This window comes from Lutjanus erythropterus, chromosome 2, assembly GCF_056507025.1.
Source record: "Lutjanus erythropterus isolate fLutEry1 chromosome 2, fLutEry1.hap2, whole genome shotgun sequence".
Lineage (NCBI taxonomy): Eukaryota > Metazoa > Chordata > Actinopteri > Lutjaniformes > Lutjanidae > Lutjanus > Lutjanus erythropterus.
Genome location: NC_139318.1, coordinates 40,658,665 through 40,683,706, shown reverse-complemented (window position 1 = coordinate 40,683,706; position 25,042 = coordinate 40,658,665). Strand labels below are relative to the sequence as shown.

Below are 25,042 nucleotides of genomic sequence, written 5' to 3'. Positions count from 1 at the left end.
ATATATATTTTTTTAAACTTACAAATTAATCAATAGAAAGAATCTGCAGATCAATCGATACTGAGTAGTTGCAGCCACACATTTTACAGTCGGTGGACAAACTAAATGTCTAATTTCTGGACGGACATTTCAACTGACGCGTCTGTGAAAGGATAAAAATAGGTCAGCCTCAAACATGAACACAGACATTTTACAGGTGAGCAACAAACTCCATTATCCTCATTTTTCTCTGCAGCCTGCCGGCAGAGAGAAGCAGGGGGATGATGGATCATGGATCAATGGATGTGACCGGTGAGATGACGCAGAGCCGAGGCCTACCTGAACCTCACACTGAATGTTTCAGGCCTGTTAAACTGTCATCGTCTCCCTCCTCCTCTCACTGCACAGATGAGTGGGTGATGTGTTCAGGGGAATCTGTTAATCTGAGTGTGTGTGTGTTTGTGTGTGTGTGTGTGTGTGTGTGTGTGTGTAGTGGGATGGGAGGATGAAACAGTGGAGGAGTGGATGAGCGGACAGATCGGTTATAAAGTTATTTTGTTTCTGGATAAAATGAGATGATGGAAACAAAAAGAAGAATTTCATCTTTCATCAATCCATCCATCAGAAGTCACACAGTTTAATTTCCTCAGTGTGTTTCACCTCACAGTGCAAATACATGTGTGTGTTAGCATCTGTGTGTGTTAGTGTCTGTGCATGTGTGTGTGTGTATGTATGTGATGCTGCTGCAAGTGTTCGGGGGAGTGTATTTGAGATTCATTTGGAAAACAAGTCAAACATTTTGGGATGTTTCATTCCATACTAAAACATGCAGAACACAGAACATTGAACACATATACTGAACAGTTAGTTTTATCCAAATGCAGTTTCTCTTATTTTTTTTTTTATCTCTTTTCGCACAGAGTGGCTTTAGGCTACACAGAACACGACGGAACCAATCGCACCAGGTTGGACATATTGCTTTAAACCACCAAATTTTGTATATATGTCAGGCATGCCACATAGATGATATTATGTTTATACAAAAATAACACCAACGCCTATTACTGTGTATCATAGTAATTACAGAAAACAAATCTTTTTCAGTCTTTTTTGCAATGAAGTTCAACTGAGAAACCATATATATATATATCTATGTATTTATATCTAATATGCATACACATATATACATGTTAGATATAAATATATAGAGATAATATATAAATATAGATACATATGTTGAGTGGTTATGACTTTTCCAACTGTGATATTCCAGTTCGTTTGAACCATTTTTTTGTTTGTGGATTTTGACGTGGATGTGAAGGTTCTCCAAAGAATTCCTTAATATCCGACACCAGGAAGCTGTTCTGAGAAAGGCAGTGCTCTGAAGAGGAAGCAACGCAGTCAAAATGCGACAATGACTGGAGAAGAAGCGAGTTCCTTTTCCATACAGAAGTCCTACTGGAAAACTGCGGCAAACTGAGACCTCTCCTTCAGAGAAACTAAAACCAGGTGAAGGTTTTCAGTCCGCTGCCGAGTCTCGTCTGTTTTTTTTGTGTTTTTTTTTCAATTTGTGACGCGGCTGAAAACCAGAAGCACACAACAGGTCTGGAGCGTGTCTGATGGCGGGGGGGGGGGGCTGTACTGTGCACCTGGTGTGAGGGCAACCAGTCCAACCAGTCCAACAGACGACCACCACAGCCACGCCGAGGCCGCGGCAAGGGCAGAGGGGCAATCTTATCCATGCGTGGGGGAAGGAGGGAGGGTGGGAGGTGGGGGAGGGGGTCATGTGACAGCAAACAAACTTGTGCAGAGGAAGAAAAGAAACGAGAAAAACGACTTTGGCAGAACATTCTTAAAGCTTTGCTGGGTGATGATTGGCTGATTGCCCCCTCTGCCTGTCAGCGACACGGACAGCAGGTACACTTCATTCACTTATATGACAATATTTACATTGTACTGACTGCAGGAGCACAGCTGTTCTGTCAGATTCAGCAGTCGAACTAAACAAAGAGGAAACTCGTCATCGTTCGGAAGGTGCGTCTCATTTAACGGACGCCTGGCAGGAAGAGGAAGTGATGTCACGAGCGCTTTAACAGTCCCGCTCTCTTCCCGGGGAAATGTTTCTGAAGTTGGCAGTTGTATAAAATGGCGATGACATCTACAGCTGCAGCCGTGTCCCTTCACAGGCTCCGCCCCCTTCAATGTCCGAGTTCCATCAACAAATTAAAAAAAAACACATTAGGAATGAAGCTAAGAAATGTGGCGTCCTTTCCTTCTTTGGCCTGGATTTAGACGACACAATGTGTGGTTACCCGAGCCCGAGTCACGATGAGAAAACCCCCTCATCCCCCAGTATGTAAACATTTACGATTTAAATGAACAAAAACTCTTCTGTACAGAGTTGTTATGAGTTGTGCAAACGCAACAAAAATTTCAAACATTTCCTCTCTGATTTCGTCACCGCAACCCCAAAACTAAAAATATTACAGCTGCTGGTCAGAGTAATTTATCGCATCTGTAAATACTGAAATTAACAGAGAAACTCAGAAGGTTCGTTTCCACCAAATCAGTTCTGGTTCTTGAACCAGTTCTGGTCAAAGTTCCAGGAACCTTTGTGAGATCTAATGAACCAGCTCGACTTTAATGGACCCACTGTAATCCAGGTTGCGTCATCATCAGAGGGTGTCGCACAATGCACAACCTACAGAACATGATGTGCTCACTTAGGTTCTAGGTTATTGTTTGGTTCAAACTGGGAACTTTTCAGGGTCCAAACAAATTGTTTTTTTTGTTTTTTTGGGTCGAAATACTCCAAACGGTTAAGGAAAAAAAAGAGGTTCCTTTTTAAGCCCCATGTTAGATAGGCGTATGGATATGGACGGAGCCTTCGGTACATAATGTGCGTAAATTTCGTCCATATTTGTGCAAAAGATCACAGATATGGACAAAATGGAAAAGTACTTCTGGTCGTCGCAGGGGCATTGAAGAAGTGTAGCCAATAGTTCAAGCCAGACTTTTAAAAACCTGAAAGTTTTGGAAATGACACTGTCGTCAGTAAGTCAGCGAAAATAATTCTCCATAATTCACATACCGCGATGTATTTAACGGCCACACAGACCGCCACCGTCTACAACGCTGCCTCCTCTTTTGCCTTTTTCTCAAGAGGTACCTTGTTACAACTTCCTCCAGCTTTGCCATGTTTGTTGTTTTGACATCTTGTGGATGTATTGCTCATCATCCATGACAGCGTAAAGGACGCGTGGTGGTAGCCAGCGGGAAGTGACGGTAACATCGTTTGAAACGTACAAATCTATTTTCCTACATAACGGGAGCATAAATGAGCCTTAGGCCGGAGATTTACTTGCTATTTGCCCACACGTTTGTGTAGCGTTGATATTCTGATGATGTGCACAACCACTGCTCCAAATGGACGCAGGCTACATGAGGCATCCATGGTTCGTATAGATACATAGGAGTGCGTATATGAACGTGTAGTTAAAAGGAAGTTTATATCTTACATCTTATATATCCTAAAATGTGCAAACTGGGAACAGAGCCGGTTCCATGTTTGTGGAAAAGGCCTTAAAGAGAGTTTTTTGGCAGTTTTATGTTGGCAAAGGTCTTCAAAGCTCCAATTTCTAGCACACGAACCGACCTTGGTTCAGATTATATTCAGTTTAATTGTGCTGTGCAGGGTTCTGTTCTATTGCCCCGGGTCTCCAATTATCCTGGGATCAATTCAGACTTGGTCAGAGCCTGAAGACATCGTGCACGTTGGGTTCAGGTCGGCTCAATTTCGTGTGTCCGCTTCAAAGACCTTCAGGCTGGGAGGAGGGGGGCTCAGAGCAACTCATTGGTTTGTTTTATGATTCGGGCCGGCTCTGCTTTGGTCCTCGAGTTACTTTCTCAGTTTTGGTCCGTCTGACAGGATCGGAGCTTGTCTCGGCCCTTCAAAGGAGGCGGAGCCTGAGGCGGGACGCAGCTTTTCATCCTCTATAAAGTCGTCAGCTCCGACACCAGTCAGTTGGAAAACAGCATCAATCCACTCATTCAAAGAAATCAGTCGTAGTAGCTTCAAAGTACAGAAACAAACAAACCCAGAGGTTGGATAAATAATTAAACACTCCCATTTAATGTTTGATACAGTTAGCTGTATTCACGTTGCATTTGCTGAACTCTGGATAACTGCGAAATCACATAGCGTGTAGTGTATCACAACATCTTAGATAAAGTGAATATACTCATGTAAAAGGGGGCTGATGAGACTGGATTGTTGAGATACCAATTGAACGGCCAACAGGAAGTAAACAAGTCACTGCAGGTTTCTGAGCCCTAACATCAGGTGACCAAGACGACACACGTGGCATAAATATTTAGAGAGCTGTAAAAAGACAGAGTCCACGTTAGATTCATCTCATTCATGTACTGTACTGTCACCAAACTCTTCAGCCTATACATATATATTCATATATCTCCAAAATATTAAAAAGTACTTAATATAAAAATACAGAAGAATTGTAAAAAATGAGCAAAACATTGAATTTTATATGAAAACCATGCAAGAAAGATTCCCCATTTAGTTAAATAGTAACTCTAAGATTCAGGAAAGCAAGGGAATGAAAGGGAAGTGGTCGGATGAGAGAAGCGCAGGCGAACTGCCACCCACTTGCTTTTCATGTAAACATTGTAGAGGTCCTTTAAACTTGGTTCGGCAGTGACGACTGAAGATTTTCTCCTTGCTTTTTGGTCATGTTTGGAGTAAAGGGCCAGGGGAGGAGAGGGCTGGGGGAGGGGGGGGGGGGGGGGGTTCAGGGGGTGGCGGGGTGGGCGGGGTGAGAAAGTCCAAAGGAAACCTCGATAACAATGAGATAAAAAACAATACAGACAACCTATAAAATATGGCTCTGAGTTACATAGAAAAAGCTCATCAGAGGGGAGAGGAAGAACCTAGTCATGACAAAAAAGTTGGAAATATGGCAGTAGTAGCACATTACTTCAATAACGTGTCCTAGTTCAAAGATAGCTTGATGGCTGCTAGTCAGACTAAGAGGGGATTAGACGCATCGCTGCTTCTGATTGGAAGATGATTCCTTCTTCTTTTAAGACAGTAATCTGCGGACAACGGCAGGCAGGCAGGAAGTACTGAACGGCAGCAGGGACACACAGTGGATTTAACTCTACAGGCTGACTGGTGACATCGTCAGTCTCCTGTAAACCTCAGCGTGGCCGCCACGCTGACGTCTGTCAATCGAACACGGCGGAGCGGAGAGGGGGATGATGATGATCAAGTGCCTTCTCTGCTGCACGCTGCATGATGTCACTGACAGCTGATTTAGTTTCTGTTCATTAAATCTGACAAACGAGCGAACAGAAACATCAGAACTGGTACTAAGATTAGTCTTAAAACACAGACAGACGGTCCAGACCCTGTTTAGAAATCCATTAAACTCCTGTCTGGTGAACTGAACCCAAAACAGACTCATCAATACCGTTGTCATTCACCTTTCAACGTCTGTTCAGAATGCAGACAAAGTAAATTTTGGAGGCGGTGGGGTTAAAAATGAGACACGTGGGCATGAAGAAGATGCAAACTCGCTCTGGGTGTGCAAACTGAGATAAAGACTAGATAAGTTGGATAAGAATTCGAGAAAGTTGTCATTTGAATCTGTGAAGGACAATAAACACATTTTTAGTTTCTATTTGCGTCAGTTTGTTAGCAAGAGGGTTCACGTTAGCCTTGTTCAGTCAGACTGAACCAAACTCTGGAACATTGACCCCTTTGGTGCGGTTGATCTGACGCAGACCAAACAACTGCTCTCCAGTCCCCCTCGAAGGAGTGGTACCAGACCATCGAACCACAAGCAGGACTCTGCGGTGCTTCATGATGTATGATATCCAACTAGCAATAAAAAGGGGTTTGTTGTGTTTTAACCCGCTGACTGTGCGACCAATAACTGGACGACATTTTCACCTCATGGCTTGTGTCTAAAATTTCTGGATGGTTTGAGTTTTGCCTTTGTGAACACAAACTGCACCAGCTGAAAAATTTAAACAACGAATCATCCTTGCAGCGCTTTGGATTCAGTAAGTGGTCCTTTAGGAGTGAATGTTCTGTTACGAAACCAACAGCGAGCTCAGTGCACAGCTGCGGACAGGAGTGACACTCCACGAGTAGAGCAGCGGCAGAAAAGTACGTTTCAGGTAAGGCTGGACACTTTCTTGTTGTTGACAATCAAGGCATTCGGCGTATGTTGTGGCCTCATTTTATCAGCTCTGCCGTGACGACAGCAGGAAAGGCATGACTGGCTGATTGGGAAGTACTTGCCTCTCCTCTGACATGAGCTGCACGGGCACATGCGGGTGGATCATGTTCGCAAAGGACCACATGGAACACGTATGAAAACACCCGTCGTAGTAAAGAAGATTATTTCAGAGCTTTAACTTCCCTCCCGCAGTTTCCTCTCTGTGATCTGAGTGGTGACGAGTCTGTTTTTGTCTTGTTGTGGCAACAGGATGTTCAGCCCTACAGACAGGAACTTAATGGAGCTCTGAACAGACACTGCTGCAGACTAACAAACATATGGTTGTCTAAACAGAATCCCAAATATTCATTCCTAAGTTATCATGCGACTCAACACGAATGAAACATAACATGCATCCTACTGGAGGGGGGAAAACTCGAACCACTCTCCTGTTTCCTATCGACACTGTGGACGTACTGGGGGAAGAGGGGCAGAGAGAACCAGAACCCTGACTGGATGAGTTGAGGTCAGACTAAGGATGTCACAACACTAGAAATTTAGTAGTCGATACCAATACCAGTGAAATTCCACGATTCTCCATACCCAATTTGATACCACGGTAAAACAAAAACAATAATAAAATTCAGCCATTGTTATTTTTCTTTGCCACCTGAAATAAAAACTCTTCTGAGCTTCTAGAAAAAAAGACTGAAGGGGAGATTTATTAAGCCTGACGCAAAAAGATTGAACCCAACATAGATTAAAAGCTTTTCAAAAGGATCATCAAGTAAAAAACATACATGTATGAACAAGAACAGGCCTTCCACAGCGGAGTCTCTGGACTCCACCCTCTACTGGTACACGTGTGTGGAGGTGGTGGAGGGACAAACTTACAGGCAGAACGATGCCACAGTCAGTATGAAAAACACAACGTGGCAGGAATGACTGAGGGGGGTGAAGACGATGTGAAGCGTGTGTGTGTGTGTGTGTGTGTGTGTGTGCAGGATGAGGGGATGAGCAGAGTGATGACTTCCCTCCTCAGTGTGACAGTTCAGTTGGTGGTGGGATGACAAATGATGCTGAGAAAGAGGAGGGGGGAGGAGGAGGAGGAGGAGGAGGGAGGAGGAGCTCAGATGGATGACTCGCGGCTGTAGGGGAAGGCGCTGGGCGGTGCTCCTCCTCCCCCCGCCCCACTGGAGGCGCCAGGGAGGGGTTCGATCTCGTCTCCAGTCTCCTCGATGGGGGGGATGCGAGCCTCCTCCTCGGACAGGGGGACGAACTCAGGATGGGCCATGAAGTTATGGATGGAGCTACGGGACTCTGGGCTCTCCAGCCCCGCGTACAGGGAGCTACGGAACGCGTTCACCACCTTAATCTGAAACAAAGAAAGAAAAGAAAGTTCAGAGGACGAGCAGATTGACAGCTACACATTTTTATCAAAGTGTGATGTCAAACAGGTAGCAGGGGCTGATGGGACACATGGCGGTCATGCACCTGAATCTGGATAGGGAGGTGCAAAACCACAAACCACAACGTTAACAAATGAAACAGAGGTTGGCTGGATGGGAACCAAAGAAACTAAAAATGAATGAAGGGTTGTTACATCCCTATAGGACATTTTTTGCTCCAGACTTTGGTGACAGTTCTCTTTAAGTTTATGGAAGATATACAGTCAATCATGCTATTTGGAGACCAACAAGAAATAAACAAAGGATGTTCTCTGAAGTCTGTTCTTGTACTTCTTCATCAAAAGTCGTACAACGTAGACATGTTGGGCTTTAGTCAATATCAGTAGAGCTTGCAAAGTCTGGCATCAAGCTGAGCTTAGAAAGTTTTATGGTGATGTAATGTCCCTTCCTTCTTTTTTGGTTTCCTTGATGAGAACATGGTCAGAGAGCAAAAACAATTCTACAACACATCACCAGAAACGATAAAAAAAAAATGTCAACATGATGCTGGAGGCAGCTGAATGCAGGAAGACAAACTGCAACGAAAAATCCACCAGCAGGCGGTCAAATATGGAGGGGCATCAAATCACGGCTACCACACGCGTGCACACACGCACACACACACACACACACACGCACACAGAGCTTTTATCTGTAGCAAGAAATTCTCGATTCTACTGAGCACGTCACGTCTGCGCCACTGTTTTGATCCGTCCTACAAATGGCTGCACGTCCCTCCATGAGTACTTCAGAAGCGTTTTGCCCACCTGATTTTATTGACTTGCTCAGATTTTGATGATTTTGTCGTTTTTCCTCCTTTTTTGTACTACAGGTAAGTAGGCCATGTAGTGAATTTTTTTTACTGTGAGCCTGCACAGAATCTTTTATTTTGAAAACTGACAAGATTCTATAAGTTTTTTCTGTGTCTGACTTCCTGCCTGCTTGATCTGGTCTGTGCAGATTGATGTGGCATCTGTCAAAAATAGACTTGGCGCAGATTTGAAGCGGAGTGCTGCTGGTGGATAAGCATTGTGTATAACGGCCACGATCAGCTCTGGCAGACGTGGCGCAGCTGTAATGTGATGTAACCGTGCACAGTGGAATAAAGCCGTTAGATACACTGACTGAGTTTAATATCCCAAATTTTTGACACATATGAGATGGTTTAAGATCAGCTGCTACGACAGCCTTCACTCTTCTGGTTTCAGTCTTTCCACTAGATTTTGGAGCCTGACTGCAGGGATTTGCTCCCATTCAGACACAATACCATCAATGCTGACTCACAGTTCATCCTAAAGGTACTGGACAGAGTTGGGGTCAGGGCTCTGTGCAGGCAAGTCAAGTTCTTCCACACCAAACTGGGAAAACCATTTCTTTATGGACCGCGCTTTATGCATATGGGTACTGTCATGCTGAAACAGGAAGTGCCCTTCCCCAAACATTTTAGAAGCCAACCATTGTCTAAATATCTAAAGAGCCGAAGAGCCCAAATCAGGAAGAACACACCCAGACCATAAGTACTCTAAAGGATGTGGACCTTAGCTGTAATGTATTTATGGGATGAGGCATAAATTCTAAACTTCCGTTTCCCAGATACACAAGACTTGAACCACTGAAACCAATAATTATTAACCCTAAATGTAAATGCACTTGAAATCCCATAAACGTAGTAAGATACAAACTGTCAAAACTATTGATCACTTTCTCTGAAAGTGCCTTTCTCTCTGCATAAAAATGCATTCATTGTGAACATGTTAATATCCAGCCAGCATAATTTAATTGAGTTCCAAATATGAAAGCAAGCTTCCAGATAAGTAGCCTACAACAGTGCCTAACAACATTAGCCAGCTAATGGTATCTTGCAAATGAAGAGCCTGATTGAGCTCATCAAGCTTCACACTTGATAATAACTGCTGTTGCACATGTATGTGTTAATCTTACTAAATGATGAACGAGCAACCTCTTCTCCCCCCACTACAGTCCTGATTTGTGGGTAGTACACTGTCCATCAATGTTCTCCCTACCACTAAATGATTTCTTACCCAGAATGTCTTTTGACAAACACATTCTTGTGAGAACCTGTATCATGTTACATTTGTCTGACCCGAACCTGTTTCAACCTAAAATAAAAGTTCAGTCTCTTCAGTCCACAGTTTAAGTGTTGAGTCAACAGAATGAATACACAACACATTTTTGGTACACTGAAATGTGTCTTAAGTCTGTTCTTTGACTATACAGGTCCTGATTTAAATCACAAACCAGTTTTTAGACTGTATTTCATGTAGACAACATTCTTGAAACTGGGGTATTCACGGCTACATTAATTGCTATCAGGCCCCAGGACAATAAAATCACTGTTTGGTTCCCACACCTCCAGCCCTCTGTGAAATGAACCAGTACTCCAACGCCTGCATACTGCATCCCCCTAGGTTTTCTCTGTGTTAATCGCTTTGTGCTAATTTGATTGAGCACAACTTTACTTAGGAATATGGCTCATGCGATCACAATACAAACTAAAATAATAAAAGATTCTGACAGAGGGCTCTCTCAGTAAGACAGGGCCACAAGAATATCTCATAAAGCAGAAGCTGTCTTTGTTTATATTGTACTGAAGCACTTGCTTCAAATTCAAAATTGCAATGATTCAAATTTTGAGCTATGTACACCCAAAACCATTTGACATGCAGGAAAAATCTCGGGTTTGCTTTGCCAACTGGTAATTCAGCCCTGATGGTGTCAGTGTTAGTATAGAAATTTTTCAAACGATACCCCGCCCCAGTAAACAACACACACACACACACACACACACACACACTTGGGAAGAACAACAAACACATGCACACTGTTAAGTATTTATAATCACATTGAGAGTCAGAATCATTTTGTCCTCTGGCTGCTCTCTTCTCTTTGGCTTAAGTCGTTTCCTCTGTCATGAATCCACAGAGGCTGCAGCTGATCACACTGATTTATACGCACCAGCAGACACTCTTCATCATAATTAATAACCCTGCAGTTCAAAGCTCTCTATTACTGAACCACAGGAGAGCTGCAGGCTGAGCACTGCAGCTTAGAGCATACATGCAACCATCACACGCACACACGCGAGCACACATGCACACACAGCTCACAAGTTAAAAAGCTCTTGGCTGTTAAACCATGAGAGACTTGCTGAGCCTGACAGATTTAACCCTGCTCAGGATTAACCCATAAAATTATCTTGGTGCCCAGGCTGTCGCCTCCGAGAAAACGAAAGAAAAAAAAAAAAACAACAACAAAGAAAATAGAACAGGGATTTTTTTTTCCCTCCTTGTCACGAGTCAGAACGATTCACAGCCTGCTTCTCTTCTCGTCGGCCATGTGTGCCAACAGTTGTGATCTGTCATCGACTCATCAGGCAGCAAGTCACATCAGGGTTAATAGATGCATGTTAAAGAGTTTAAATCTCCACAACATGCAGGAGGAGAAGCAGCAGGCTGAGAGGGAAGTGATGAAAGGTATTAAAAAAAAGAGGAAAAAGAGATTAAGATGAAAAAAGCTACAGCTGAGGAAGGTAAGTAGGAAGCACATAGAACCAGTGGGGAGATGGAAACAGATCAGGATGTCTGCAAGTTCAGTTTTTGAGCTTTCAGATGAAGAGTAAAGCTGGACATATTCTATATTTTCTTACTGTCAACATATCCTATAAAAAGACCAAACCAATAATGTGTCATCTCTCAATACTTTCTGACTTCCCTTCCCTGTCTGTGGCACTCAGCATAAAACCCACTGGCTCCTACTGAAAAATGGCTCACAAATATATTTCTTTAAAAGGCACAGTCATTTTGTAAAATATGTTAATTAGTGAGTTTTAGAGGTGTTAGTAGGTATATTTTTCAGTTTTGTACAGACCCAGACAAGCTGTTGCCCCTGTTTCCAGTCTTTATGCTAAGCTATGCTAATCATGTCGTGACTTTAGCTCCGCACGTAACACACAGACATGAGACTGATGTCCATGTCTGATGACTCTCAGACAGACAGAGAGTCACACAGAAGGTGTTTTTTCACCTTCCTTCACATTTTAGCAGACAATGACATCAGTGGAGCATTATTAACTTTGGTTCTATTTTTAAAAAATTGTGACAGTTGTTGATTTTTTTTCAGCAGATCAGTTTTAAATATTGCCAGTCATATCAATGGTTGCAGCTGCTCACAGCCTAAAGAAAAACACCATTAAATGTCATTTGACCTGCAAATTACCAAAGTAAAGAAACAGAGCTGCAACAATAAATTGATTATTATTTGAATAATAATAATAATAATTAATTGCCGACTATTTTGATCACTGAATGATCATTTTAATTTTTTAATAAAAAAAAGAAATCAATTCTGATTTCAGCTTCTCAAATGTGAAGATTTTTCGGTTTCTTTATTCCTCTGTGACAGTGAACAAGACATTTGAGAATGTCCCCTCAAACACCGATCAATATATTTTATGGACCAAACAACTAATCTGATTTCTCTCTAATAATGAGAAAATAATGAGAAAATAAAATCAAAAGATCAATTGATTGTGAAAATAATTGTTGGTTGCAGCCCCACAAAGAAGTTAAGTCTAATTATCCAAGGATGAAATACTAACCCTCAATATCTGTACACATTACAGCAATTAGGTAACAGTTGCTCTGTTGCATATCATATCTTGAATTTAATTATTATTATCAATTAGTTATTTATAATACCAGTTACGATAACAATGTGCAGACACCCGCTGATGACAGAAACAGAAAGAGGGGTTTAGCGTTGGTGAGTTATGCAGCGTTCATGCAGATCAAACAGAGAAAAAGAAGCAAAAGAGAGGTGAAGCGAGGTGTTAGCTGGCCTCTCGACACCGACTCACTGCCTGCAGTAGAGGAGGAAGCAGCAGCAGCAGGGGGCGGAGCCCCGGCTGAGTTGGTGAGAGAGGAGGAGGAGCTAAGCCCTACGTGGGTGGGGCTAGAGAGAGTTTTGGCGGCAGTGGCGTCATTGTGCTGGCTGACGACGGACGGCTGGCGGCGCAAGGCACCGGGCACCGGCGCCTGGCCCGTCTGGAAGGTATAGACCACATCCATCTGAAGGAAGGACAGCCATAACACACTGTTAGACAGCAGAGAGACAGAGACAGACGGAGAAAACAGGACAGAGGAAACAGGAAAAAACTTCTGGAGAGGTTAGAGAAGGTTTAAACAAGGCTGGATGGTGAAGTTTGACAGTTTGGGGTCTTGAAGGTCAGTAATCAGATTTCATGTCTAAAAAGTGCAGAAGAAGTAGTCAGGGTAGAGTACAGAGAGTGAAAGTGAGAAAATTGCAGCTTTTCTGGAAGACTGGTGTATTAAAACAGGGCAGTGGTGAATCCCGATGAGTTGATGTGCATCAGCCAACAATCGTGTTCATCAAGAGGCTGCTGGGTGTCAACAGTGGATGAGGGTATTCTGACACATGCCGACAGCATGTGTTCCTCTTTGCTGTTTTAAAAAGTCCGGTAGTTGTTTGTTGGTCATAAAGAGGAGTCAGGCAAAACAAAACCGTCTTCACTAAGGCTGGTTAACACACCTCAGTGTGTTTTTGGTGCAGAGGGTAAATGAGTCTTGCTATCAAACACAGTAAAGTATTGAAAATCATCTGTTTTCCAGGTGGAGATTAAGTCATATTTCCATATTTAAATGCTACTAAATTTAATCTTAAAGTGCTTTAAGGCGTTCTGTTTTCTTTGGCAGAAAGAGGAGACAGAAGCATAATGATATTAAGAGAGAATCTTGTTTCTTTCAAAAGAGAATTGAAGTTTTCTTTTTTTCACATTTTACAATCTCATCTTCACATAGAATAACCTACACAGCAGTGATCTGTTCTGCAGCAGGAAGACATTATCATCAAGTTGACAGAAGGTGTACAGAGACAGAAAAAATCAAGATCGAAACAAAAAAAAACAAACAAGGAAGATGGAACAAGGGAGAGACCAGAAGTGAGGAGAAGAGGAGGAGAAGAGGAGGAGAGTTGGAGAGAAAAAGCACTGAGAGAGAGAGAGAGAGAGAGAGAGAGAGAGAGAGAGAGAGAGAGAGAAAGAGAGAGAGAGAGAGAAAGAGAGAGAGAAAGAGAAAGAGAAAGAGAGAGAGAAAGAGAGAGAAAGAGAGCTGTCATTTAGTGAAAAACAAAAAGTGAAAATCCAGAAGAAGCTCTGATAGAACGAAGGGATGAAGAAACGGAACAATGAATAAAGAGCTTTTGAATCAGGCTGAAAGCACTTTGAGAGAGGGAGACAGGAGGAGGAAGAGGAGAAATTGTGTCACTTTGAATGACTGATAAAGTTTCGGCAGCGAGGTGCTTCTTGTACCAATTATTCCCCCACTGTGTTTGACTGTCGAGGCGTTGAGCAGCACAACGCTGCCCACCAGGATTAGAGAGGAGGAGGACAGGAAGAGGAGCGTGGAGAGATAAGAACCTAATTAGCTTGCAGCCTTTCGTTGCCTCCCCCTCCATCCTCCCATCCCAGGAGGATGACAGACTGATATTACAGATACACACACATGAAGAGGAGAGAGAGCTTCCTCCTTTCTTTACAGCGTGTCTGATGCTGCAGAGACAGAAGAGGGCAGGAGCTTTATTTCCGTTTCCACTCGCATCACTTCCTTCTTTCGCGACGCTCTGCAGCTTCACGAAGGCCGCGTGAAGGTTATCGACAAATCAGAAACAGGTTTCCACCTTAAGTGAAATCAAGCCTGCACCTGCCCGTCCATTTAGCTTCTGATCATATCACATGATGTGAATCAGCAGATGGAGCTGCCAAGCTGACGTGGAACTGTAGATGTTTAAATATGCATTTCTTTCTGAGCGCTTCAGGCTGGCTTTACACGGTGAAACTATCACACCACTTTCTGCAGGTTGCAAACTACATGAAACATAATTTCCATATAACTTGATAGTTACACAAAGAAATTCAGAAATAATATTTATACAACAGGATTTAATAATTTATTTCACTATAATTGGCTGTCTGGATTTGTTTTATTGTTTTTCTGGCAACTCAAAAAAGAGACTATGAATAAAGGGAAAAAAAACTTTGTTGCCACCATCTGACATTAATATGAAATTGTAGTTTGATACTTGCTACTAAACATTGTTTTCTTAGGTTAACAGTGAGTTTTGAACCGCAGCTTTTAAACCTGCCTAACTTTTTGGCCACTTGGGGGCGTCAGAAACCAGCTGTTCAGCATCTTCTAACCTGATGAGGTTGTAGTACTGATTACTGTAGTAATGGCCGCCTGATGGGTGTAAAGTCAACACTCTCTTTTAGCTCCGTGCCCAGTTGCATAAATCAACTTAAGTTTCAGACTCAAGTTTGTCTCATAAGCAAAATATTTCTCTAAACTTAAGAGGTTCACTTGGTTGTGTTGCATAAAGGCTGTTAAATTATCTCCTTGTGTTTAGACTTGAGGCTTTCACGGGAGTTACTGTCATAATACAGCACATGGACATTCCTTCAATCAACATTCTTTAATTTTACCAGACAACATTATTGTCAGCTGATAGCGAGCTTAGCTAACACACTTAGTTAGCTTGTGTTACCTAGCTTCTCCGAAATGGACAACAAGGAGAAACAAAAAGAAAAAGAAGATGATACTGTTCTTAAAGACTTTGGAAACACAAGTACATAATCCATAGTAAATTTAACTGTGCAGAAGATATGGTAAGTGACAAAATCAATCTGAGAAATCTCGCTGCGAAAGAAACCGTAGATGAAATTATTAAGAAATATTAAATATTACTGTGACAGAGTTACGTTAACAATCGGCTAGCTAGTTAAAAAGTTGCTGGTGCTAACACCAAATCTTTTCTCTCTAACAAGCTGCTGGCATCACTCATAGTGTCCAGTGGGTTTTCTCTGTCCTGAAAAATGTTTTGGTATCTCCTCCTCCGCTTGAGTCACCATAAATTCAGCTTTTGTCTCATGTTCCACAAATTATTTCAAGGATTGTTAACGGCCCCTTAAATTTTTCTGAGGAAAATGGTTACTAAGGACCTTCTAGCACCACATAATGGCAGAAGTTAAGGACAAATGCCTCAGCCTAAGTGCTTTTTTGCAACTGGGCACTGCTTTTTTTTGGCAGCTAAATGCTCCACTTTGCTCACCAGCTAGTTGCTGACTGTGTCTGTGTGTTGTTTGGTGCTGAGCAGGTAGTGTGCAGCGGGTCTTTAGAGCAATTTCTCTGAAAAGAGCTGCCTGCTGTGACCTAAAATCATGTTATGAGAGTGATGAGCATGAATCAACACAGTAAAATTACTGACCAAACAGGTGAACAAAAACTCTGTAAAGCCATGGGAAGCTGCTGATTAAAGTGATAAATCTCTGTAGGTTCATCGTTATGAGCGACTCCTTTCACATTGTTTCACCTGGTCATTTCATGTCCTAAAATACTGATTCTAGCCGTTTTAAATCTAAAGTAACAATGATAGTTGCAGAGACACAGTGAAGTAAAGTATGAGAAACAATATTGCTGCTTGTTTCTAGAAAGGTCACATTTGGAACAATATTAAATATAAATATAGAATTATTCTGATATTCTGTCAGTTAGTTTGAGTCTCAGAGAGTCTGTGTGAAGAAGCAGAGAACAGAAAAACTCAAGAGGACAAAGCAGAAGAAGATATTATTTATTATTATTTCAGATGGGTTTACCTTCAGGCCACAATAAGTACAAGTTAGTCTACTGCCAAGAGGAAAACACCTGACCTCTGTGACCGACTGTGTGTGTGTGTTTGTGTGTGTGTGAGTGTGTGCGTGTGTGTGTGCGCGCGCAGAGCGTTGGCTGCTGTTACTGCAGGTGGGTGTTAGCATCGAGGCTAATGAACCCCATAGGGACAGGATGGGACTGCCTGTGGACATGCTAATGCTCAGTGAGTGTTCATCTATCCTGTAGGAGGAGGATAACACACACACACACACGCACACGCACACGCACACGCACGCACACACACACACACACACACACACACACACACACACACACACACAGACAGACACGCACAGCAGCAAAGTCCCAGACTGTGAGATGAGTCACAGGGGAAGACAGCGCTGAGAAGGTGCTGCTGTTTACCGCCACTGAAGAATAAAAATATCCAATAAGCTTTTTGTCCCACGCTGGATGCCATCTTTAATTTCTGTGTTTTAAGAAAGTGGTTCTGTACTGAAGCGCTGCAACAGAGTGTGAAATTAACTGGACAGAGAGTGCGTGTGTGTGTGTGTGCCTGTGTATAAATGCATTACACTTGTCAGAAAAAAAAAAATCCTATTCCAGAGTTTAGTGGTTCCTTATGGAAATATTCAAGAGTTAAAATGTTCAGCAAAATTAATCCAGACGAACGTAGCAGCCTTTACCCCAAAATACAAACAAAATGCAGCAGGATTTCAGCTGCTTAGTTTGGTATGTACGTATAAAGATTTATTAGATTTGTAAAGTTCGAAGAGCTGTTTTTGTTTCATGGAATCTGAGTCCACTGTACATCTTTTCTTGTGGTTTCTGCCTTTTGGGGGGAGTTTCAAAGGATGTGTCGTGCAATGAAACCGTGGTTCTAACCAGACATTTTCTCTGTGGTAGAGACAAATGGTTATATTTTTAATTTGACTATTTTGCTCAGTAAAATATTTATTTTCAAAGCTGCTGGTGAGGATTCCTTAAAGGGAAAGATCACCCCAAAATCAAAAGTACATATTTTCCCCCAACCTGTAGATTTTTTTGGTGCGAGCTGCAGAGACGTCAGCCGTAGAGATTTCTGCCTTCTCTCCAATATACTGGGACTAAATGGCTAATTGATATATTGCACAAGAAAATTATAATAAACACTGCTACACTGCTGAAGCTGAAGGCTGGTTATTCAATACATAATTTTTTGTTATGTCTCCATATAATAATGTAGTGATAATTTAATTTAGTTACCTTGTTTCTTACTCAGATTTATGTTGATGTTGACGTGCTGATATATTGGTAGTGATGACATATGTTGTGTGTTTGTGTTTATATTGATGTATAGGTTGATTTGTATATTTTGGCTCGTTTTAGTGTGGTTCTCGTGTTGTGTTTATTGTTCAGTTTGTCCCCTGGTGTCGTGTCATGTTTTTGTTACTAAATAAATAAATAAAAGATTCACTGTTTATTTTCTCTCTCTCTCTCGAGGAGGGTCGCATCATCATGCAGTCCTCCATCATGTCTGTGCTTGGCTATGGAGATATCTTTTACTCTAAATGCTGCTCATTTCACCTTAAAACGACTTGATGCAGTTTATCTCTGAGACCAGCACATCACTGTGGACTAAATAAATCGTACGCTGATCCTCAGTAGCAACAAGGAGACTATCTTTGTCGTTTCTAAATGTCTCCAACTGTGGCTGCATCACATCTCTCTCTCACATTTAAAACTACCGTTCATCAGAGCAGATCCCACGACTGTTTAACTCTAATTACCCCCATGAGTAAATAACAAACTTGGGAAGACTTCCTTCTAGTACATTGGCTCTTATACATACAATGAATTGCAGAAAACTTTCAACCCAGTCTGCTGCCCTTGTAATTTAATAGTAATTTAAACTTTTTGGATTCTTTTACTGATGAGCGTGATGGTTTGATAGCGTCTGTATGTGCTTGAGAGTGACTTATGTATCGTTTTTATTTCCACAGACTGTTTTCATTTCACTCAGTATCATACCTAAACCACAGAGATGCTACTTTGCTCAAAGGGTGTAAGGCTTTCTGTACATATTTTATCACGGCACTGTGATATTCATTTTTCTTTTTGCTGTGAGGGAAAACATTGTTTGCTCCTCACTGGGGGCCCGTGCAACAACTGCAGAAGCTCAAGTAAAAACAACACAGTGGAAATTCTATTAATTCTACTTGCATAACACAGTGTAACACAGACAGTGGGCTGAGGCGGGGCACTCCTCCCTCTCGAGTTATCAAAAATGCCAGTTCTTACTTGAACATGATGGATGCTTGATAAATATTGTATGATGCTGATGTTTGACATGAGTGTCTTTCTGCAGATATTGCATTTTGCAGCTCTTTAGTTGACCATGAAACAGTCTGTCATGTTCATTTATTCTTAATAACCGAGTTAAAAATGTGTTTGTATATCTGACAAATTCTGAAGAGCTCAGCTTTTTTTTTTTTTTTTTCGGAACGTGGTGAGGTCTCTGAGACGCCACGTCTGTTGTCCTCCATTATGACAGACGACACTGTTGACCTCCTCTGTTTGACCTCTTGAGTTTTTCCTCAAACATTACAGCCAGTAGACTCAGAATGTGTAGAAATCATCACACCTGCTACTTTTTTTTAGTTTGTAACAACTAAAAAATTCACTTCTTTGGTGCCTCTGTGATACAATCATTTACAAAATATTGTGCTTACTCATTTCTGCATTTTTACACACAAATTGTTTGTAATAAATGAGTCAGAATTTTTGTAATGAATGATGTCTCTCCTCACTGTCTCCACAAAACACAACGTCTCTGCTGGGACAGTTTGGCTCTGATCTCAGTTCTTTGCCTCCTTTTGTCTTGTTGGACATTAGTTTGATTCTGGGAGAATGGAGGTAAGGAGGAGGCTGAATTCGATTTAAAGTTTCTAAAAGGCAATATTTTTTTTCTCCAAGAGTCTCTGGCATCACCATGGCAACTGATGTTTTTTTTGCAGCTCTCGTGACACAACAGATATTTGTGTCAACTTATCACCTCCATAAACACCACCCTGGAAACATTTTAATCAGAAAAACCTTAAAACGAGAAGGAAAGTAAAATTTGTTAATCCTCCTTTCTCTGTGCAAATGTTGGACAAATTTTAACTTGGCGTCACAGTGAGGCGCGGTGGACGTACCTGCGTCTGGATGCGGTTCAGGCCTCTGAACCAGAGGATTTGGCCTCTCCTCAGCTCCATCTCAGCATGGTCAATCTCATCGGCGCCCTCCGTCAGCTCCTCCTCGTGGATCTCCTCCTTTGTGATGCCGTGACCAGCCTCCTTCAGGAACTTCAGGTGGTGGGTGGGGATGGCTGAGATCAGCTGAGTTTGACAGAAAAAAACAAAACAAAAAAGTGTTGTTAATGAGTCACTGCGGTTTAGTAGTCATGGTTAGTCCTACTCAACCTGTGAAAACCCCAGTGACATCATGGTGATGTCATCAGGGTTATTTCAGCTCTGGTTCGGAGGCAAATGTGTAATAAAAAGCCTGTGGTGCAAACTGGAGGTGAGGTGTTTGAAAAGTGATGGTGTTTAACAGATTAAAAGATTCTATCCAATTGCATTATGGGAAATGTAATGGATCGAGTATTTTTGAATCTTTTGGACCCATTCAGGGACTAAAAATTAGGATATTTCATCCTCTGCTGCTTCAGTCTTTCTTAATGTCTGTCCCTCTTGAGTTTATTTATAGAAGTGCGACACTAACTTACAAGAGCGGTCACGTTTGGCAGTGATCAAAATCATGAAGTTTTTCTGAATTTCAAGGGAAGTTTGGTTTAGTATTGATTAAAAAAGGTGCATCGTGGTGGTGGTTATGGTTCACGATTCACTATAGACCATGGTTTTGTAATTTTGTTTATTTACAGTTGAATTAAAACAAAGAGTGGACAGACACACCCAACCTACTGCTGCAGCTGTACATATGCGTCCTATATTTCTGTCACCTTTTCTTTCTCTCTGTTCGAAACCTCTAAAATAAATCACAGAGCTCTGATCGGCCTGTTTCTGTCAGCATCTTTCTGTCTCTTTTCTCAGTCTCTGCCCTCCAGCTGAACCCACCAGGCTTCTTATGTGTCTCAACTTTTTTCCTATTTAATGTATGCTTTCTAAGCCTCTGTGTGTGTGTGTGTGTGTGTGTGTGTGTGTGTGTGTGTACATGTTAACAGGATCATGCATGTGATGGTGTGTTTGAGTGCGTGTGTACATCCACAGAGGGACTGACACGCTGGGTTTGTTTTCCCACTGTGCTCGTAAACAGGAGTCGCGCTGCTTTCATGTGCTGAGCTCATTACCATGGCGATGGTTGTGATGGCAACCCTGCAGCAGCGCAAGTGTGACAGGCAACAGTTTGCCACCACAAACCTCATGTATCCACCTCTTCATCTTCTCCTCCGTACATGTTGTTTGTTCTCAGAACTCAGATTGTTCACAGTCGGCTCTGATGCTGTTTGTTCAGAACAAAGAACACCTGCGGTGGTTCTGGTTCTGGTTCTGGTTCTAGTCTCACCTGTCCCCACAGCAGCTCTCCCACACCGATGAACACACACCACAGCCACTGGTCGATGGTCAGAGCCGTGCAGGAGAACGGCTTCCCTCCAAACTGAACAATGATGATCTGAGGAGGAGAATAAACACAGACATGATGGCTGAGTTTTCATCATCAGACCCAAATCAACAATATATTGATGCTACTTACAAATATAGTCTGTGTATCCAAAACCTGATACATGTTATTCCTCACGAATGAGTCACGTGTTTCTCACCGTGAGCCCACTAACTTATTTTTACTCAATCCCTCATACACCACCCTGCTGCAGGAAACATTCATGAGAGCACCAAATGTGTGTTTGGGAATCACTGCATTAGACTAACGAAGTTGCACAGCCGGTGGAAAATGAGTTTGGGATGAACAGATATCTTCCCCAGGACGCATCTGAGTTTAAGTTTTGACCCTTTGAGGTTGCTGTAGCTGGTCAGCCTGGAGTAATAGACTGAGCTATGAAGTCATTAGCTATTAGTTTCTTTAAACAGAGCAGAGGAATTTAAGCCTTAAAGTCTGTGCTCACATGTTGTTTTATGTTTACGCCTCCACTTCCTCCACTTTGGAGCTGTGGTATCTGTATTTTTATGTCATCAAATAGTGACCAGAGAAATTACACTTGAACAAACATCAGCATAATAAGAACTACATAAAATAGCAGAAACCATCTTTGGGGAAAATTTATTTGACATGTACTTGAGGCTACAGTTTGGCCCATGTGCTTTCTATTAATCGGGAAAAAGTTAGTCCAGAGCCCTGAAACGATGCACGTAATGATGATGATGGAGTTACCTGAAGGGCGAAGGTCCCCAGTACCACGCTGCAGAAGATGGGGTTCCTGTAGATTCCCTCGAACACGTTTCTCTCTCCGTGGATCTTCCTGGCGTTGATTTCATTGAAGAGCTGCATCATGACGAACACGTTAAACACGATGGTGTAGTGCTCTGATGGCGGCGAGTGCAGGGGAGAGTTGCGGCCACTGTCGATGTCGAAAAATGTCTCACCTGAAAAACAATGTAGAAAAGATCCACAAAACAAAACTCACTTTTTTTTATAATGAACAAATAAATGACCTTATAGCCTTTTCCTCCTCAATGGATTGACATACTGATTTTTCAAAACCAATCTACAACCGAATTCCAAAAAAGTTGGGACGCTGTGTCAGGATCATGTTTACCACTGTGACACATCACAGTTTCTTTTAACAATATTCAGTCAGTGTTTGTGAACTGAGGACACTAATTGTTGAAGCTTTGAAACTGAAATTCTTGCTTATTCTTGACTCATATACGACTTCAGGTACTCAACAGTCCGGGGTTTCTCTTGTTGTATTTTGTGCTTCATAATGCACCACACATTTTCTTTTTCTTGGCATTGTCTTGCTGAAGTAAGCAGGGATGTCCCTGAAAAAGATGCCGTCTGAAGGACAGCATGTGTTGCTCCAAAAGACACACCCCCATACCATCACAGATGCTGGCTTTAGAAGTTAGCACTGATAACAATCTGGATGGTCCTTTTCCTCTTTAGCCTGGAGGACACGATGTCCATGACTTGTGAAAACAATCTGAAACATGTATATGGCTTCCACATTGCATTTTTACTTGCATTTGTAGATACAAGTGTTCCCGAGCCCACGTAATATCCTTTATTCAATTATGTTGCTTTTTAATGCAGTGTCACCTAAGGGGTCAAAGGTCACAGACATTCAGTATTAGTTTTCAGCCTGGTCCCTTATGTGGGAAGATTTTTCCTCTGAGGTAACTGAGCAGGCAGATTCTGCCTGAGTGAGCTGTACGGCCCTTCTGAGTGTTGTTTAACTCACCAGCGAAGAGCAGGGTGAAGATGATGACGAGCTGGTACACGGCGTGGCCCAGGATGTTCTTCATCATGGTCCTGGAGATGAGAGGCTTGTCACGGCCGTATGGTTTACGCAACAGCAGAGACTCGGTGGGTGGCTCGGTGGCCAGAGCGAGAGACGCCAGAGTGTCCATGATGAGGTTGACCCAGAGCATCTGGACGGCCTTCAGTGGAGAGTCCTACAGGAGCAGGAGGAGACCTCAGGAGTTTAATTTACAGGAAGGAATGTGAGAAAACAAACGACAGAAAAACATAATCAACAACCAAAAACACGGATCTCCCCTCCAGTTTCTCTCCTTTTTCTTCTTGTCTTTGCACGTTTCAATTGTTACAGCTTTGGGGTAAGTGCAAAATTCAATTAATTAATGAAATTAAATAATTGTCACAAACACCTCTTCACCTCAGTTCACTTCAGATTGACTTAATATGTAATAGCCAACTCTAAAATTCACTTCACATTCAGACTGAGCAGACTGAGTGCCACCTCATGATGGTGTGATGTCTGCAGCCTCTGGTGGTGTCTGCCTTTGGACTTTAGCCAGGCCAAAACAGTCAAAGTCATGTATGTACATGAATGTAAGCTGAATGTATGTGTGAAGAACAACGCTGCTGCATATTTTAGATGCTGGGTCTGCATGTTCTTCCAGTGGGTAAAAAAATATTTATAGTAAATATTCTGCTGAAAAGATCCTGAATTGAACAACAGTTGGAGATACAACATTAAAGAACAGTGCTCTTTATAGTAAAGATGCAAATACAACATGATCTATCATAAAGTATCACGTCTTTATCAAGGAAATTAAACATGATTTTAGAAGTTCTCCACAAATAGATGCAGCTGAACCACAGATTTTACCTTTTTAATTCCACACATTCTTCTTCTAATGAGTTCTAGTGAGTGAAAATGAAAATACACACTCTGGACTTAAAGTTAAGTGACTATATGTCTCATTTCCTGCCAGACCCCATTAACATATTGCTCAATTTAACTGTTATAAGCATCTACGAGCTTCTACAAGATTATTGATGATTTCTTATGACTAATAACCAGTCACTTGCTCATTCAGCATTAATTTGATCTCTAGTTAATGTGAAACAAACAAAAACATTTATTCCAGCCTTGAACAGAAATTTCTAAGGGGGACACTGTGACTGAGACGTTGTCATCTGAGAAGCAAGTTCTTCACTTAAAACGTTTCATTGATGTCTGACGACAGATCGTGGTCTTTTAATGATTCATTTCAGTAAATATATTACAGATTTCTCTTTTAAGCAACATAACCAATTATATCACAGTCTGATGTCAGCTAAACTGATTCAAACGCATATAAATCAGCATTTACGCACACACATTTCATAGGACCCGCTTCACTTCTGAAACCAAACCGACGCTGCTGCAACATTCCTCTGTGTATACAATAAAGACATAAATCAGTTTACCATCTTTTAATGATCTGTGCCAACATGTCAGTGGCCTAACAGAGACCAAGCGAAGGATGATCAGTGAGTATAAACACAGCACAGAGACCACAGACCTGCTGAGTCCCTGTTATATTTCAGGATTATGATGGTGACGTGTTGCCATGGTTTCAGGCTGTATCTTAGCCTACTTTGTGCTCTCTACTCTATAGACGAGTTAGTTATCTGTCCTGCCAGCTGTGAGCCTTTCAATTAATACACAGCCGCGAGTTACTTTTTTTTATTGTGTCAGGAGTTCAGTTTCCTGATTAGAGGCACATTATGAAACAAAAAAATGTGACACGGCTGCCTCGCCTCCTCACAGCTCTGAGACGGTCACATCAAAACGAAAAATGACTCGCTTTTTCTCGCTTCTCTGGAGATCTGATCAAAACAGTGAGCCTCAAAATGCAATACAACCATCAAGACACAAGCTTCAATTCATGTTCAATCATCAAAATCCACACAGAAAGAAGAGATACTGATTTACTAACAGCTGTGCAGAATTCAGTGCAGCCGCCACGTTACACAACTCAGTCTTTGTTCTCAAGTTCTCATCTTTCCAAGTTCTCATTCAAACATGTGTATCGTCAATCAGGTTGAATCAGCTGACTGATGGCAGAGACACGAAGCATTTAAACTTGATGACATATTTTTCCTCTTAGGTTTTTCACACACACATTCGTAGCCCAGGGTGAAGCTAATTCCAGGGCTATACGATTCACACTGCACTCCTACTAGCCCTGGGTTAAGAGTTTCTTAGTACAGCGAATGACGTGAA

The 25,042-nt window shown here is 42.0% G+C and overlaps 1 protein-coding gene across 3 annotated transcripts in view; it reads right to left on the bottom strand.

Moving 5' to 3' along the window:
• Positions 1–6,914: 6,914 nt before the first annotated feature.
• Positions 6,915–25,042, bottom strand: part of LOC146332145 (plasma membrane calcium-transporting ATPase 1-like) — a 119,039-nt gene continuing 100,911 nt past the window's right edge. For 2 of the 3 annotated variants that reach the window (XM_084739782.1, XM_084739797.1), the window contains 5 exons: positions 22,769–22,982; positions 21,739–21,950; positions 20,914–21,021; positions 19,545–19,727; positions 6,915–7,596 (listed from right to left, as the gene is read on the bottom strand). In XM_084739782.1, coding sequence (XP_084595908.1) covers positions 7,351–7,596; positions 19,545–19,727; positions 20,914–21,021; positions 21,739–21,950; positions 22,769–22,982 — 963 coding nt within the window. In that variant the 3' untranslated portion in view covers positions 6,915–7,350. Of the gene's footprint in view, positions 7,597–12,545; positions 12,757–19,544; positions 19,728–20,913; positions 21,022–21,738; positions 21,951–22,768; positions 22,983–25,042 lie in introns of all 3 variants that reach the window. The other variant, XM_084739790.1, reaches the window with a different exon arrangement.